The sequence below is a fragment of the Oncorhynchus tshawytscha genome, linkage group LG02, assembly GCF_018296145.1.
Source record: "Oncorhynchus tshawytscha isolate Ot180627B linkage group LG02, Otsh_v2.0, whole genome shotgun sequence".
Classification (NCBI taxonomy): domain Eukaryota; kingdom Metazoa; phylum Chordata; class Actinopteri; order Salmoniformes; family Salmonidae; genus Oncorhynchus; species Oncorhynchus tshawytscha.
The window spans coordinates 25818193-25831737 of record NC_056430.1 but is presented as its reverse complement, the minus strand read 5'-3'; the positions used below and the strand labels follow the sequence as shown (position 1 = coordinate 25831737).

Genomic DNA, 13545 nt, shown 5'->3' with positions numbered 1-13545 from the left:
ACTTCCTCTTGCACCTTTGCTAGGTACTATCTATTCTAAACCAAGTCAAATAGTTTCTTATTAAAACAACATAGCCATACAATCTGGGGTAAAGGAAAGCGTGAGTATATGTTCTGTTTCTCCAACTCAGCATCAACAAGTATGTCGCCTGTTAACTTGAATGGCCATAGTTGCTTACATATTTGCCTGTATTTAAATCGCAAAGTCTACTGTAGGATAATCATAAATTACAATGGAGTTCACTAGCACAACATCACTTTGAATTGTATAAGTATTTAGATATTTTTAAGTCGTTGAAGGGGTAGGTTAACGTAATTAGAGGACGAGAAGTAGTAACGTTGTAGCCTCGCGCAGTTCTGATGCGCTTGAATGCATCAACAGTCTGGGGTCCTTCGAAATACTACGTATGCTTTTTGAAACCGGAAGTCTAACCAGGCAAATTGAATACTTTTTCTTCTTTCATCTGATTATCCAACATAGCAAGATGTTGTCAATATTCAACTCCATTCCAACACACATGGTAAGAGTTTGAATTATTTGTGAACTCGCCGACTGTTACAAATAGCTACCAATTTAAAAACGTTAGCCTGCTGCTACAAATATCAAGGTAACGTAGTGGTAATGTGGCAAGTGGTAATTGGCAACTAGCTAGCGAGCTACACAAGTTAGACCGATTCAGTAATCATATTGAACATGGTTAAGACTAACGTTATGATAATTAGGTAGCTCTTCATCACAACCATAAATCCATTTCATATTTATTGTTTGGATGCTAGCCAGCTAGATGCCCATTATAGCACGTCTATGAACCTGTCGTAACCAAATGTAGAAATGCATCCTCAATAACAAAGCTTAGATATAATATTCACAACCCTCTTTAAGTCACCACTTCGGATGAACCTTCCTGATTTGTTTTGATTATTGACACGTCAGATATTAGTTTTCCAGTTGTGATCAACCATCTACCAGTCCTTCCTCAAAAATAAAACTTGTGATGTTATAGGATTATAAAGGACAGAAACTGGCGGAGCAGATCTTCCAAGGAATCATACTTGTCTCAGCGGTGAGTGGCCTGTCAAACATACCTAATAAAATGGACTTTTCATATGTGTTGTTTTTACACTAGGCTAACCCCTTGTATTTACCCTCCAGGTGATTGGATTTGTTTACGGCCTCATCATTGAACAGTTTGGGTGGACTGTATACATAGTGTTAGGAGGTTTCGCTGTGTCTTGTTTGGTGAGTTAAGTTTCATTCCATCCTCTCTGTATGTTTATTTGAAATGTTTTCAGTTGTGCCAAGCAGAAAATAATGTTGCACTTGTGCAAATAGTGCACCCACAGACCCACGTTGACTCCAATCTGTTTTTACGGGACCCAAACTAACTCTTCTGATTTACATCGCTGCCTGCACCTGCCCACCTGTCCAGCATCACTACTCTGGATGGTTCTGACTTGGAATATATGTGGACAACTACAAATACCTAGGTGTCTGGTTAGACTGTAAACTCTCCTTCCAGACTCGCATCAAACATCTCCAATCCAAAGTTAAATCTAGAATTGGCTTCCTATTTCGCAACAAAGCATCCTTCACTCATGCTGCCAAACATACCCTCGTTAAACTGACCATCCTAGCGATCCTCGACTACGGCGATGTAATGTACAAAATAGCCTCCAATACCCTACTCAATAAATTGGATGCAGTCTATCACAGTGCCATCCGTCACCAAAGCCCCAAACACTACCTACCACTGCGACCTGTACGCTCTTGTTTGCTGGCCCTCGCTTCATACTCGTCGCCAAACCCACTGGCTCCAGGTCATCTACAAGACCCTGCTAGGTAAAGTCCCCCTGTATCTCAGCTCGCTGGTCACCATAGCAGCACCCACCTGTAGCACGCGCTCCAGCAGGTATATCTTTCTAGTCACCCCCAAAGCCAATTCCTCATTTGGCCGCCTCTCCTTCCAGTTCTCTGCTGCCAATGACTGGAACTAACTACAAAAATCTCTGAAACTGGAAACACTTATCTCTCTCACTAGCTTTAAGCACCAGCTGTCAGAGCAGCTCACAGATTACTGCACCTGTACATAGCCCATCTATAATTTAGCCCAAACAACTACCTCTTCCCATACTGTATTTATTTAGCTCCTTTGCACCCCATTAATTTTGATTTACTTTGCACATTCTTCCACTGCAAATCTACCATTCCAGTGTTTTACGTGCTATATTGTATTTACCTCGCCCCCATGGCCTTTTTTTTTGCCTTTACCTCCCTTATCTCACCCCATTTGCTCACATTGTATATAGACTTATTTGTCTACTGTATTATTGACTGTTTGTTTTACTCCATGTGTAACTCTGTTGTTGTATGTGTCAAACTGCTTTTCTTTATCTTGGCCAGGTCGCAATTGTAAATGAGAACTTGTTCTCAACTTGCCTACCTGGTTAAATAAAGGTGAAATAAAAATAAAATAAATAAAAATATCTCACAATCTCTCCCTCACCACCACCTTCTGTCTCAGCTGACCCTGCCCCCCTGGCCCATGTACAGACAGAACCCCCTCTCCTGGCAGCCAGCCCTACCAGAGACTACGGGAGAAACCCAGCAAAAGCCTCAGGAGAATCTGAAGAAGAAGAAGCACAAGTAGCTCATGAATGTTTGTACCAGTTTGCCCAAGACACGTTTTGTAACTGAAAGCAACCATCATTGTTTGTCTGTACAATAAATACTTGTTTGAAGGACCAAGGGAAGGAAGTTTAAAGGAAGCCTTTATTAACAGTGACTGTTCAATCAGTGGTGGAATGTCTCATGTCAAACTAATTTCTGCTACTGTGGCTACTTTGTCGATTTCACACATGTTGATGTGATGTTGTCCCAACTGTTTAATCATGTGGATAAATCAAAACAAACAATTTTCACAAAGTCAGAGGGGTTGGAAATATCTACACTACTTCTACATCCTGCAACTTATATTATACAATCAGCAAATTAAGGATTTCCTATGTAGCATTTATAGGTACATCTCGTTTCACTAGTTTGCATTCTAAATATTAACTCATTTTATTAGTATTTTGCTACAATAATCTACCTATCTGACAGGTGGACACAGTAACAGAGGACTCAAATTAATTGCATATTGTAACCTGTATGGAAAATTAGAAGACACAGCTGTGTGCGAAGAAAGAAAACATTACAACCATGTCCAGTTAAAAAGGACTACCATGGATGCCATGTATTTTCTAAATTTGCTTTTAAAGTGAGGTATAAAAATAGTCTACATGTACATAGAAATGGAGATATGATTGTCTATACAAAAAGTATTACATTGCTTGTGTGTAAATACATTTTTCATTAGCTGATCCTAACCCTTGAAAGAAACGTCTTCAAAGAATTTTAGCTGCCGCACCATCAAAGCATATGACTGGTACTTGTCATCTCCCATGTGCTTCCGAAGACACAGCTGTGTGCGAAGAAAGAAAAGAAAACAAATTACAACCATGCCTGGCTAAAAAGGACTATCATGGATGCCATTTTCAATCCTAACCTCTCGTTTGTCCTCATCATCGTCCTCCATTATGTCCAGGACTCTGTCCAACAGCTTCACGCCAAGTCCCTTCACCACATCTGTTTTCAGGTGCTCAATGGCTCTGCGGATCTTTGCCGGTCCAGATGTGGTGCCTTGTAAGAGGTGGGTTGAATACAAGAAACATAAGTTTCACAGAAAACCATTTATTCCTCCATAAGAAATAAATAGATTTCTCACTGATAAGCCAGATCATGTCGACAGCAATTTTGTATTGAAACATGCAAGTATGTAGACACCAGATAGAGTCTACTAGGGCAGAGTTTCCCAAACTCGGTCCTGGGCCTCCCCCTGGGTGTACTTTTTTCTCCAAAAGCACTACACAGCTGATTTCAATAACCAACTCATCATCAAGCTTTGACTATTTGAATTAGCTGTGTAGTGCTAGGGCAAAACCAAAATGTGCATCCAAGGAGGCCGCAGGACTGAGTTTGGGCAACCCTATGCTAGGGAAGCTCAGAGAGACTGTTTTGGCTGAGACTTACCGGTGGATAATTCACTGAAGTGGAACTCCTGCTCCTCTCTAGCTTTCCCATGCAGCATCAGGGTGTCCCTATACTTCCTGTTCAGCTTAAACTCAGCTAGTGGAGTAGATCTAACACCATCCAGCTCACTAACAGTATCTCTGCCATCCATTCGCAATGTCTGGGTCATCATCTGAACCAGGTCCTGCATATCACTGGATTCACTCTTTCTGCAATGTAAAAAGAAGAAAATAACAATGTGTCAGATTTAAATGTGAACATTACCAGCAACACAAAGGGGGTAATGTGCTTCTATGGGTGTGGTGTGGCACTGCTCCCAAAGAGCCACAAATTGCTTTTACCCCTCTTTGCAGTCCCCCTCGGAGTGATCTGTTGAGCTGGTGGAGGAGCTGCATTCGTCTTCGTCTGATGGGCGCCCCAAAAACCTGTCCTGCTACAGGAACACACACCACTGTTATAGACTGAAGCCATATTTTGAACTTGTAGCTTACTGAAACAGTAAGACAATGGAGATGAACCTATATTTACCTGGTTGGTTTCCTTTCCCATTTCAGAAACAGAGCGAGTGACAGTGGAGTTCTGGGACTCTGGCTGCTTATTATGTAAAGAGGCAACATCATAAGACGCCCTTCTTTCTGCATTGACAACTGTGGGAAAGAAGAATACTACAGTTAGCAATAGTAAGCAGAGCTACTACTAGACAAAATGTCCCTTGCTAATCCCTTCTGGTCCCATGGTCATATGAAAAATTGACAACAGAGGTTGGAGGAGTAGCCTGGCGGTTAGGAGCATTAGGCCAGTAAATGGAAGGTTGCTGGATTCAAACCCCGAGCCGACAAGGTACAAATATGTCGTTCTGCCCTTGAGCAAGGCAATTAACCCTAATTGCTCAAGGATTGATATCAATAATGGCTGATCCCCTGGCTGTGACCACACTCTGAGGGTGTCTCAGGGGAGTAGGATGTGCAAAATAAATAAATAATAATTCACACTTGTACATACAGTGAAACAGGACTATATAAGTGCCCCCTAATTATTATTATTTACTTGGTTGGCTGGGGTTCTGCTGGGACTGCCTCAGTCTTCTCCTCTCCCTGGCAGTCAGAGGACGCTCCTGCTAGCAGTAGAGATGTTATTAATGTTACCTGCCTATGTAACTACTGTGTAAATACATAGTATTAGGGGCACTTGTGAGTGGGACCAACACAACACACTTCTTTACAATATACATGCCAGACCTCAAGACAGTTTTTTTGTGTGCAGTAACACAAATCTACCTTGTTAATTGTTAAATCGATTTCGCCCACCTGTGGCAGTGGAGTGTTGCCGTCCTTGGAGGAGCTAATGGTTGTGACGGAAGTTGTTGTGGTGGCCCTCTTCTTATCTGTGTTTGTCCTGCTTCTCTTCTTCACCTCCACTACCAGTGCATTAATAGGAGGAGGCGGTAGAGGTCTAGGAGCTGCTACTTTATTCCACTGTAGAAGAACAAGCAAGGGATGTGGAGCTTTTTGTTATAAAGTACAGTTTGATAGCCCAAAGCCATGATAAAAATGTCCTGACACTGTCCTCACCTTGTCCTGATCACTCTGTATCCGCCCCCTGTCTCTTTGTCTACGTTGGCAGGAGACAGAGGGTTCAGAGGAGGAGGGGGTACACAGAGGGGGCGTGTCCTGCTCCGGGACTGGGGGGAGGGGCTCCAAATGACAGGGTGCCTACATACACCAATAAAACATAAACCAGTGTCAATGACCTCTAAAATATTGTGATATCTCAATAATGTCTGGAGTCTGGTAGAGTAGACTATGCATGATCAAACACAGGTAAAATCATGTTCTTACCACAGGAGGAAGGGGCTCTAAGAGCTTTTCTGTGGATACCAAGCTCTCCTTTAAAAAAGACAATAACACAGAGGCTTACTCTCATTCACCAAATTTATGCCGTATGTGCACTGCATGCAGCACATGATAGTATCATTCCGCATCCACAAAGCCAGGCACTTACTTTGACAACGGCAGTATGTTTGTGTGCAGGAACCTCCTTGAGAAGATTCCTGGTGTCATCCTTGTTCTCTATATTTACTTCAAACATTTGTCCAGTGGATTCCACTTTGAGTTGTCCTGCAGACCTTAACTCAGACAAACTGGTAGAAACACCCAGACATATACTATGTCCAGTAGCTGGGCTCTCAATGACCACATCCTTGAGTAGCTCCATTGTGTCATCTTTATCGTCCGTGTTCACAGTTTTCTCTACAGAGGTTCTGACTCGGTCTCTGGTCTTTGGGGCGCCCTGCATTACAGGTCCATTGGTGGTCTTGCTCTCCCCTTCCCTGGTACTGACACTTGATAGCAGCCTGCGCGGATGAGGCAGGGAGGGGGGTCCGGATTCCCTCCCATCTGCTCCTCCACAGAGCTCTGACAAAGAGTGTCATTATCTGCCCTGGCGTTGGACACGGTCTGGGGAGGATCCCCTCTCTGGGTGTTTGTCTCTTCCTGTGTCTGGAGATCAATGTCAATTTTACTGATGGTTGCCAAAGACACACCAGTGGTGTTGAGAATGTCTTGTGTAGGGGATTTGGTTGTTAGATGTGTCTGGGGTGGGGTGTCCTGTGTGATTCCATTGCGTCCTTTGTGCTCCTGTGTGTTGATCTCTTCCTTCTATGAATTATAACAAAAAAAACAGAACAAACACACCGCAATTAAAAAAATCAAGACACTCGTGGGACTTGATGAGCATCGTTTTTACTTCATGGCCGCTCTCTATAAAAAAAATATAGATGTTATCCACTGTATTTTAGTGCTGTTCTGTTAGCTGTTAACTCACCCTTTTCCCTCTGGTGTTTGGGTCTGGCTGGGGACATTGGGGGGGGCGCTCAGGCCATGGCTGAGACGAAACCACAGATGCTGCACTATTGGGTCTGCGACTGCCACCAACCGCTTTCTTTCTGGACTTGGCAGTTTTCCTGGAGTGAATCAAACAAACAAGGCATCCAAGATAAGATCAATCCATCACACTTAATTTACTAACTCTTGGTTCAACATACATAGACGAGAGAGAGAGTACTAGCCAGGTATTACAACAGATGATGCCACCTACTCTTTGGTGGCCTCTAAAAACATGGCGATTTGTCGTTTGATGTAGGGCTGACGTAGGATGAGTTTGACATCAGGTCTGTCCTCTGGTCTCTTACACAGCATGCTCTTTATCAGAGCGCCCAGCTGAGGGTCATACTTACTCGGCATCTGAGGCAGCTGGAAAGACATAGATCAATTAATCTAGTAGCAGACAAATAATCTGTCATCATGACTAATAATTTGGGCAAGATGTAAGGGACTGACCTTTCCCTCTACAATGCGGTAAACGAGTGAGTTCATGTCCTTGGCATTGAAGGCATGTTTCAGGGTGGACATCTCGTACACACAGCAGCCCAGCGCCCACACGTCAGACTGGGAATAAAAGGAGGGTTGAGTTAGCCTAGTGCACACAACAGCATCTACCTCCTCAGATTCCTTCTGGCTCAACATAACTGGGGCTTCAACAGTGATGATCTCATGCATGGATCTACTGTATACACACAGTACCTTGTGGTTGTAGGGTTTGTTGGAAAACAGCTCCGGGCTCATGTAGTACGGTGTTCCTATTAGAGTGCTGGCCATGTCGTTCTGATTCTCCAGAACCCGGGCGATGCCAAGGTCTCCTACTTTAATGATGTTAGTCTTGGTGAGGAAGATATTCTGGGTCTTTAGGTCCCGGTGCAAGATATGCTCCTCATGTAGATACTACAATTCAACAGAGAACATGGTGTTGTCACTGTAACTCTCCTGTAAGTAAGCCTCAGCCTCTGCCAAAGGTAATGGCTGGGGGCAGAGCAGATGTTGCAGCATATCAATCGATCTGTATATAATATCTCAGCTATGATTTGATTAAATGCACTTTAATGTACCTGGAGGGCCATAGCTATCTGGACGAACCACTCCACCACCTGCCTTTCAGGTAGGAGTTCCCCCTTCTGTTGCTTGAGTCTATGGTAGAGGTCGCCTCCCTCGCAGAAGCCCATGGCGATGTAGAGTTGGCAGTCTTCTCCTTCCCACGACTCCCTATAAGTCACGATGTTTGGGTGTCGTAGTCGCGAGAGAAGCTGAGCCTCCTGTTCCGCGGCTCGCCGCTCACGTTTCGAGGACGTGGTCAAGTTCAACTTCTTTATGACATACTAAAAAAAAATAGAAGAAACGGGTTCGACACGTGCTGCACTCTGCGAACATTCTGGCTAGATGCATTAGTGGCGAACATTCTGTCTAGACAGTTTTGTCACAAATGCGTCTGGACAGAATGTTCACCACAAATGCCGCAGTTATTTATTTCTAAATGGTAAACATTATTTGTAGATCCCTTGGTATTGGCACTATCAAAGTTGGTTGGTTAGCTTAGCTAGCTACTTGCTAACTTGATTCACGAAAGGGAAGAAATGTATCAGAGTCGACCAAACAGAGCTATTATAACATTATTGAAAACCTGTTTTGAAGTGGATTGTTGTATTACCTGTTTACGGTCTGTTTTGTGTTTCACCAGATTCACCTCTCCATAACTCCCCTTTCCAACAACTCTGATAAACATGTAATTATTCATGACTTCAAATCGTCCAATCTTTGTAAATATTACCCCGAATTCAAAGAGTATAATCTAACTACTTAATTGAAGAAAACCTGCGAATATCTCCCATTTTCTGGACATAATAAATCCAGATATCTAACTTACTTAGCGAAGGCTAATGTACCAACAGGACGATTTTCAAAACAGGAAATCATCAGTAGCTTTTTCGTCACTAGGCAACTGGTACATCAACGTCGACGTTTGTTTGACGGGTGTACCACAGATAGAACAATTATACAGATATTTCACTGGATGTATAAATATGAAGCATCCGTTTGGTGTTTCCATTCACTACCAAATATGGTAGTGAGAGGAAGCCCACTGGCGGGTAGTGGGAGAAGATGGAACGAGATGGATTTTGGCCTACATTCTGCAAATTTTCTCATCGATGAAACATTTGATCTCAATACACTTTTCTACTCCCAAAACTAGACTATGTTATGAACCGAGTGGACTACGTTTTGTAGACTTTTGCCTTTACCAACGTTTTTACAAATCGTGTTGTTTAGAAGGAGTGCAAAGTCGAAAAAGGTTTTGCACATGCGCATATCACAGAGTAGGCGTCCCCTAACGGAAATATGCAGATATATGCTAGAACGGGCCACTTGTTCTGCCCACTATGACTTTTCTGTTCCCATTGGAAATGACAGGCTGCGGTCTATCTTGGTTTAGTTGGTTTAGTTATAGTTTAGTTAAAATCCCATATACGACTAGGGTCGAAAATGTGGTGGCAGTTGTTTTATGGAAAGGTTCCCCGAATATTGCACAACGTTTTTTTGTGTGCATCTACCTTTCACACATTCTTTTATATCTCAATGCTGTCTGCCTTTCACACAACACTGATTTCTATTGCAATTGCATCGATATTCAGAAAATGCTTAATTACAAATAGTATTGTTTATAGTCATGCCCCCAACGTGTATTCAATAGCCTATATTGAGTCCCTATAATGTCATGCATAAACTCTCATGAATGAATGGGGATTTCTATTTGAGATGGATGGAAAATAATGAGTCATCTATGAGGTAACGCCACTATCATATCATCCACTAGAGGGCAGTTGATTCTAACAAAGTTGGTGGTGCAGTTTGTTAGATTTTCATCTTGCTTTAGTCATTGATAACTTATGTTGTCTATTCTTCTCACCCTGACATTGTGTATAGCCTATGGCGACAATACAGATAGGCATATTGAATACAATTCCAGTGGGAATGGATGTAGCCTACTTCTACGACATGTCATCATTGTAACACATGTCCCATCTAATGAAATATTAATTTGTTGGATTTGTTGGATGTCTTTAGTAGGCTTTATATAGCCTGTCTATCTATAGCCTAACGATTTATCTAATCATCTGGGACAATTTACAAGTCCAGATAGCCTTTTTGATTGCTACGTTCACCATTCTATTTAAATTAACATAATAACAAAAAAATGATTGGCGAAAGTAAAGATGTGTCCTTGGACCGTTCATGACGGAATGCCAAGCAAATAAAATAAACCAATTATGAAGCAGCTTGCTTACCTGTGTGCCACAAACAAGTTATTGATTGGTTGATTAACAAGAATGTTCGGCCCCTTGTGTGTTGGCCACTCCCTCCGCTCTTTGCCTGACGTCAGGAGAGTGCTGATGGGGGGTGTTGAATCCAGTTTTTCGGCGAACGCCGTGAGTCTAATTTGGAGAAGCAGTGAAGAAAGAATCGACCTTTGAGATCGTGCAATTTACAGGTATGAGTCTCTGTCATGTTGATTGTAACATTGTCTGGACAAAAGGAAAATTATTGACATAATCGAGATGTATTCGCTATATGGAAACATGCCCTAAACGTGAGAATAGTTGACATTTCTGGTCTGTTTGAAATGTTAAACGTTAGCCTAAGTAGTTTATTAAGTTTATAAATATAGTTTCTTAAAAGTTGAAATTAATAATGTATGGAAAGTAATAGTTTAACGGAGCTGGTTGACATCACAGAATGAAACCAGGTTATGACTCTGCCGGAAAGACGGACAGAGCCCCGTCATATGGAATGTTCATTCATAATATGCATGCTAATGTATTACATTAATATTAATAATGCCAGATACTGAAGGGCATATTTGTTTATGGCACTCTGTGTATTTCTCAGTGGATATCAGAGGGACTGATGGAGTGTGTGCAAACCAATAGAACAAAGATAAACTGAAAGCAGTGTTTATTTTCCCATCAAAGTTATTATTCACATTTGAGAGTGTGTTATACTTATTGTACTTTTTGTACATACGTGTTTAGTGCCTTACTGATCTGGAATGCTTGAGGTATTTTGCATTCCCCCCTCTCTCTCTCTCTCAAATTTGTGTTCATATTGTTTTTAGAGTCAATGGTCAATGATATTCACACACATACATGCACATACACGCACACACGCACACACACACATACACACACAAACACGACACGCACACATACACCATCGCTTTCTTTCCACATGCCAGCTCGAAGGAGAAGGCGGCTTATCAATTAATAAGCTCATTTTGAAAGGGATTTGCTTAGTGTCCTGGACACCGGTGCCCCAGATGAGCTTGTGGTTCAGATCAGGATGTTATCATGACAAGGAGAATGTGATATCTGTGTATGGACAGTGAGATGTTACTGTAACACAGAGACACTCATGTGGCAGCTCTCAATGTGGATTTATCAGTAAGGATAGCCAACGTGTTCTTGACTTCTTGTCATAGGGGGTAAAGTTATGTCAATAGGCCAAACATATAAAGGTGTGTTATCTACAGTGGATAAAAGCGACTGGGGACTCTGCATGTATTTGCTCAAGGCTTGTCTGGAATGACTGTTAGGCTAGAGCAATTTTGAAAACTTAGAGCATAATGAGCGGGGCGGCAGGGTAGCCTAGTGGTTAGAGCGTTGGACTAGTTGCAAGAAGGTTGCAAGTTCAAACCCGTGAGCTGACAAGGTCTGTTGTTCTGCCCCTGAACAGGCAGTTAACCCACTGTTCCAAGGCTGTCATTGAAAATAAGAATTTGTTCTTAACTGACTTGCCTAGTAAAATAAAAAATTAAATGATTGCCATAAATATTGACTTTTGTAATTGACCATGTGTTTAACCTGATTTGTTTTCTTTTTGTTATTTCATACTTAGTTTCATAGTTCCTATGCACACTTCTGTCCCTGTTCTCTGTTGGGGGCCAATATCATGCACAAACTCACACACATAAACATACACATACACACACATCCCTGCTGCCCTTTGGCATTCTCTGCCATGCTCATATGACAGCTATGCTGCTAGGATAGTCCAGTCTAACTAGCTGTGTGTGATCAGGAAATTATCTCTATCACTAAGTGAATGATGACATTATACAATAAAGATAGATAAGGTGGAGGATCTTTATAGACAGATTGTACTCAATATGAGTTTCAGAGAAATGGCCAGGATGTTTTTAATTTTCCATTGCATGTTACTGAGGCCTTATGAAGCAAGAGGGCTTGCCAATGGGTCTCCCCACTTCCTTTGTGTCTGTGTGTGTACGTGTGACTGTGTGTGGATGTGCGTGCGTGTGGCTGTCACTATGTTTGTGTCTGTGTGTGTACGTGTGACTCTGTGTGTATGTGTGGTTGGAGCACATCTAAAAAGGGACTCCTTATCTCTTTTGCTGCAAGCCTGTGAGGTCACAGGTTTCAGAAACTCCCAGTTTGTCAAACTGCCTTCTCATATATGTCAGCACTTTTCTGTATGTGTGTTTCTTCTGTCCACTGCGCAGCAATGGGAAACCAGTGAGTACAGTGCTTCTCTCAATAAGCTTAACAAGGGCGAATGCTGCATGTCAAATAGCTCTTAGGAATGTGGTTATGGTTATATCTTTTTATCCAAAAAGCCTGCACAATCCTGTTGCCTCCCGGATATGTCGCTGGGCGTCTTGACGTTTCCTGATGAATGCAAACGATCTAATCAAACAGAAAAGCTTGTTTCTCTCAGAACATTGTTGGGAGCTCTACCTGCATGTGGTCCTCTTCAACTTCCCTTTATAACTTCTCCTATCTGCTCCTGTCCGCTGTTATGCAAGTCTCAAGCCCTACTGTTTTTATATAAAATAATCCTTGTTTGTTTTAAGACACTTATCCCTTGCTCTTTTGGAACTCTTTCTATTGTTTTTGTCCCTTTTGAGAGCTCAACTTCAGCTCTATAAGCCTGAATAGGTTAATATGTACATTGTATTGTATTGTGGGTCTTGGATAAATCTACAATTGTCTGTGTTCATTGGCCTGTCCTCTGTCCTGTTCAACTGAGTTGCAGAAGTGTCTCAAGCATTTTGGAGCATATGCTTATATGCATATGCTGATACTCTATACCATAGCTGAGGGAAGTAGGGGTGCTGTAGGTGCTGCAGCACCCCCTGATAAAATGAAATAATGTTTTGTAAATTATATAATTACTCCTGACTGAATTTGGGCAGCACACGCTCCAAATAACGAACAACTTGCTACCATAGAAATATAATCCATAGAACCCAGCTAGCACATAATGTTCTGAGAGCCATATAATTATTAGAACTGGGTGAGAGCGTGATTGTCCTTTGATTATTTTGCATACATCCTTCCCATAACGTTTTCTACAGGTTTCCTAATGGTTTTATTTAAAGTAATGTTCTCAAACTGTTCAGATAACGTTAGGAAACAACATTCTTCTGTGGGAATTTCAGTACAGCATAACATTTCTTCGTGGTTCTATTTAAAGTCATGTCCTCAGAACATTGAGAAACAACGTTCTTTTGTGGGAATTCCAGTACTTCAGCATAACGTTTTCTACAGGTTTCCTCATGGTTCAATTTAAAGTC

At 41.9% G+C, this 13545-nt stretch overlaps 3 protein-coding genes across 4 annotated transcripts in view; 2 read left to right on the top strand and 1 right to left on the bottom strand.

The window, feature by feature from the left end:
* Window positions 1-374: 374 nt before the first annotated feature.
* On the top strand, window positions 375-2750 carry LOC112218931 (signal peptidase complex subunit 1). Its single transcript, XM_024380178.2, has 4 exons — window positions 375-520; window positions 1004-1063; window positions 1153-1239; window positions 2522-2750. The coding sequence occupies exons 1-4, from the start codon at window positions 407-409 to the stop codon at window positions 2645-2647; spliced, it is 387 nt and encodes a 128-aa protein (XP_024235946.1). The 5' UTR covers window positions 375-406; the 3' UTR covers window positions 2648-2750.
* A 1-nt stretch (window position 2751) lies between these two features.
* On the bottom strand, window positions 2752-8947 carry LOC112218912 (serine/threonine-protein kinase Nek4). The gene is given in 17 exon segments (XM_024380155.2): window positions 2752-3460; window positions 3545-3678; window positions 4069-4277; window positions 4410-4501; window positions 4597-4715; window positions 5116-5185; window positions 5376-5543; window positions 5640-5780; window positions 5907-5954; window positions 6070-6366; window positions 6369-6725; window positions 6892-7030; window positions 7165-7319; window positions 7407-7514; window positions 7650-7847; window positions 8012-8278; window positions 8608-8947. Coding segments are annotated over 17 exon segments (2688 nt in total). The 5' UTR covers window positions 8695-8947; the 3' UTR covers window positions 2752-3361.
* A 1372-nt stretch (window positions 8948-10319) lies between these two features.
* The window catches only part of LOC112218942 (calcium/calmodulin-dependent protein kinase type 1), a 63828-nt gene continuing 60602 nt past the window's right edge, over window positions 10320-13545 (top strand). Inside the window, exon 1 of one of the 2 annotated variants that reach the window (XM_024380193.2) lies at window positions 10320-10446. Coding sequence is in view for 1 of the 2 variants with exons in the window: in XM_024380187.2 (XP_024235955.1) it covers window positions 12474-12484 (11 nt within the window). In the remaining variant the exon portion in view is untranslated. Of the gene's footprint in view, window positions 10447-12458; window positions 12485-13545 lie in introns of those variants that run through there. The other variant, XM_024380187.2, reaches the window with a different exon arrangement.

Bases quoted from the DNA above. Each gene is read 5' to 3' on its own strand.
- LOC112218931 (XM_024380178.2), top strand. From the start codon at position 407: ATGCTTTTTGAAACCGGAAGTCTAACCAGGCAAATTGAATACTTTTTC. The intron at 521-1,003 runs GTAAGAGTTTGA...GTGATGTTATAG, and splicing joins ACTCCATTCCAACACACATG to GATTATAAAGGACAGAAACT. The intron at 1,240-2,521 runs GTGAGTTAAGTT...CTTCTGTCTCAG, and splicing joins GTTTCGCTGTGTCTTGTTTG to CTGACCCTGCCCCCCTGGCC.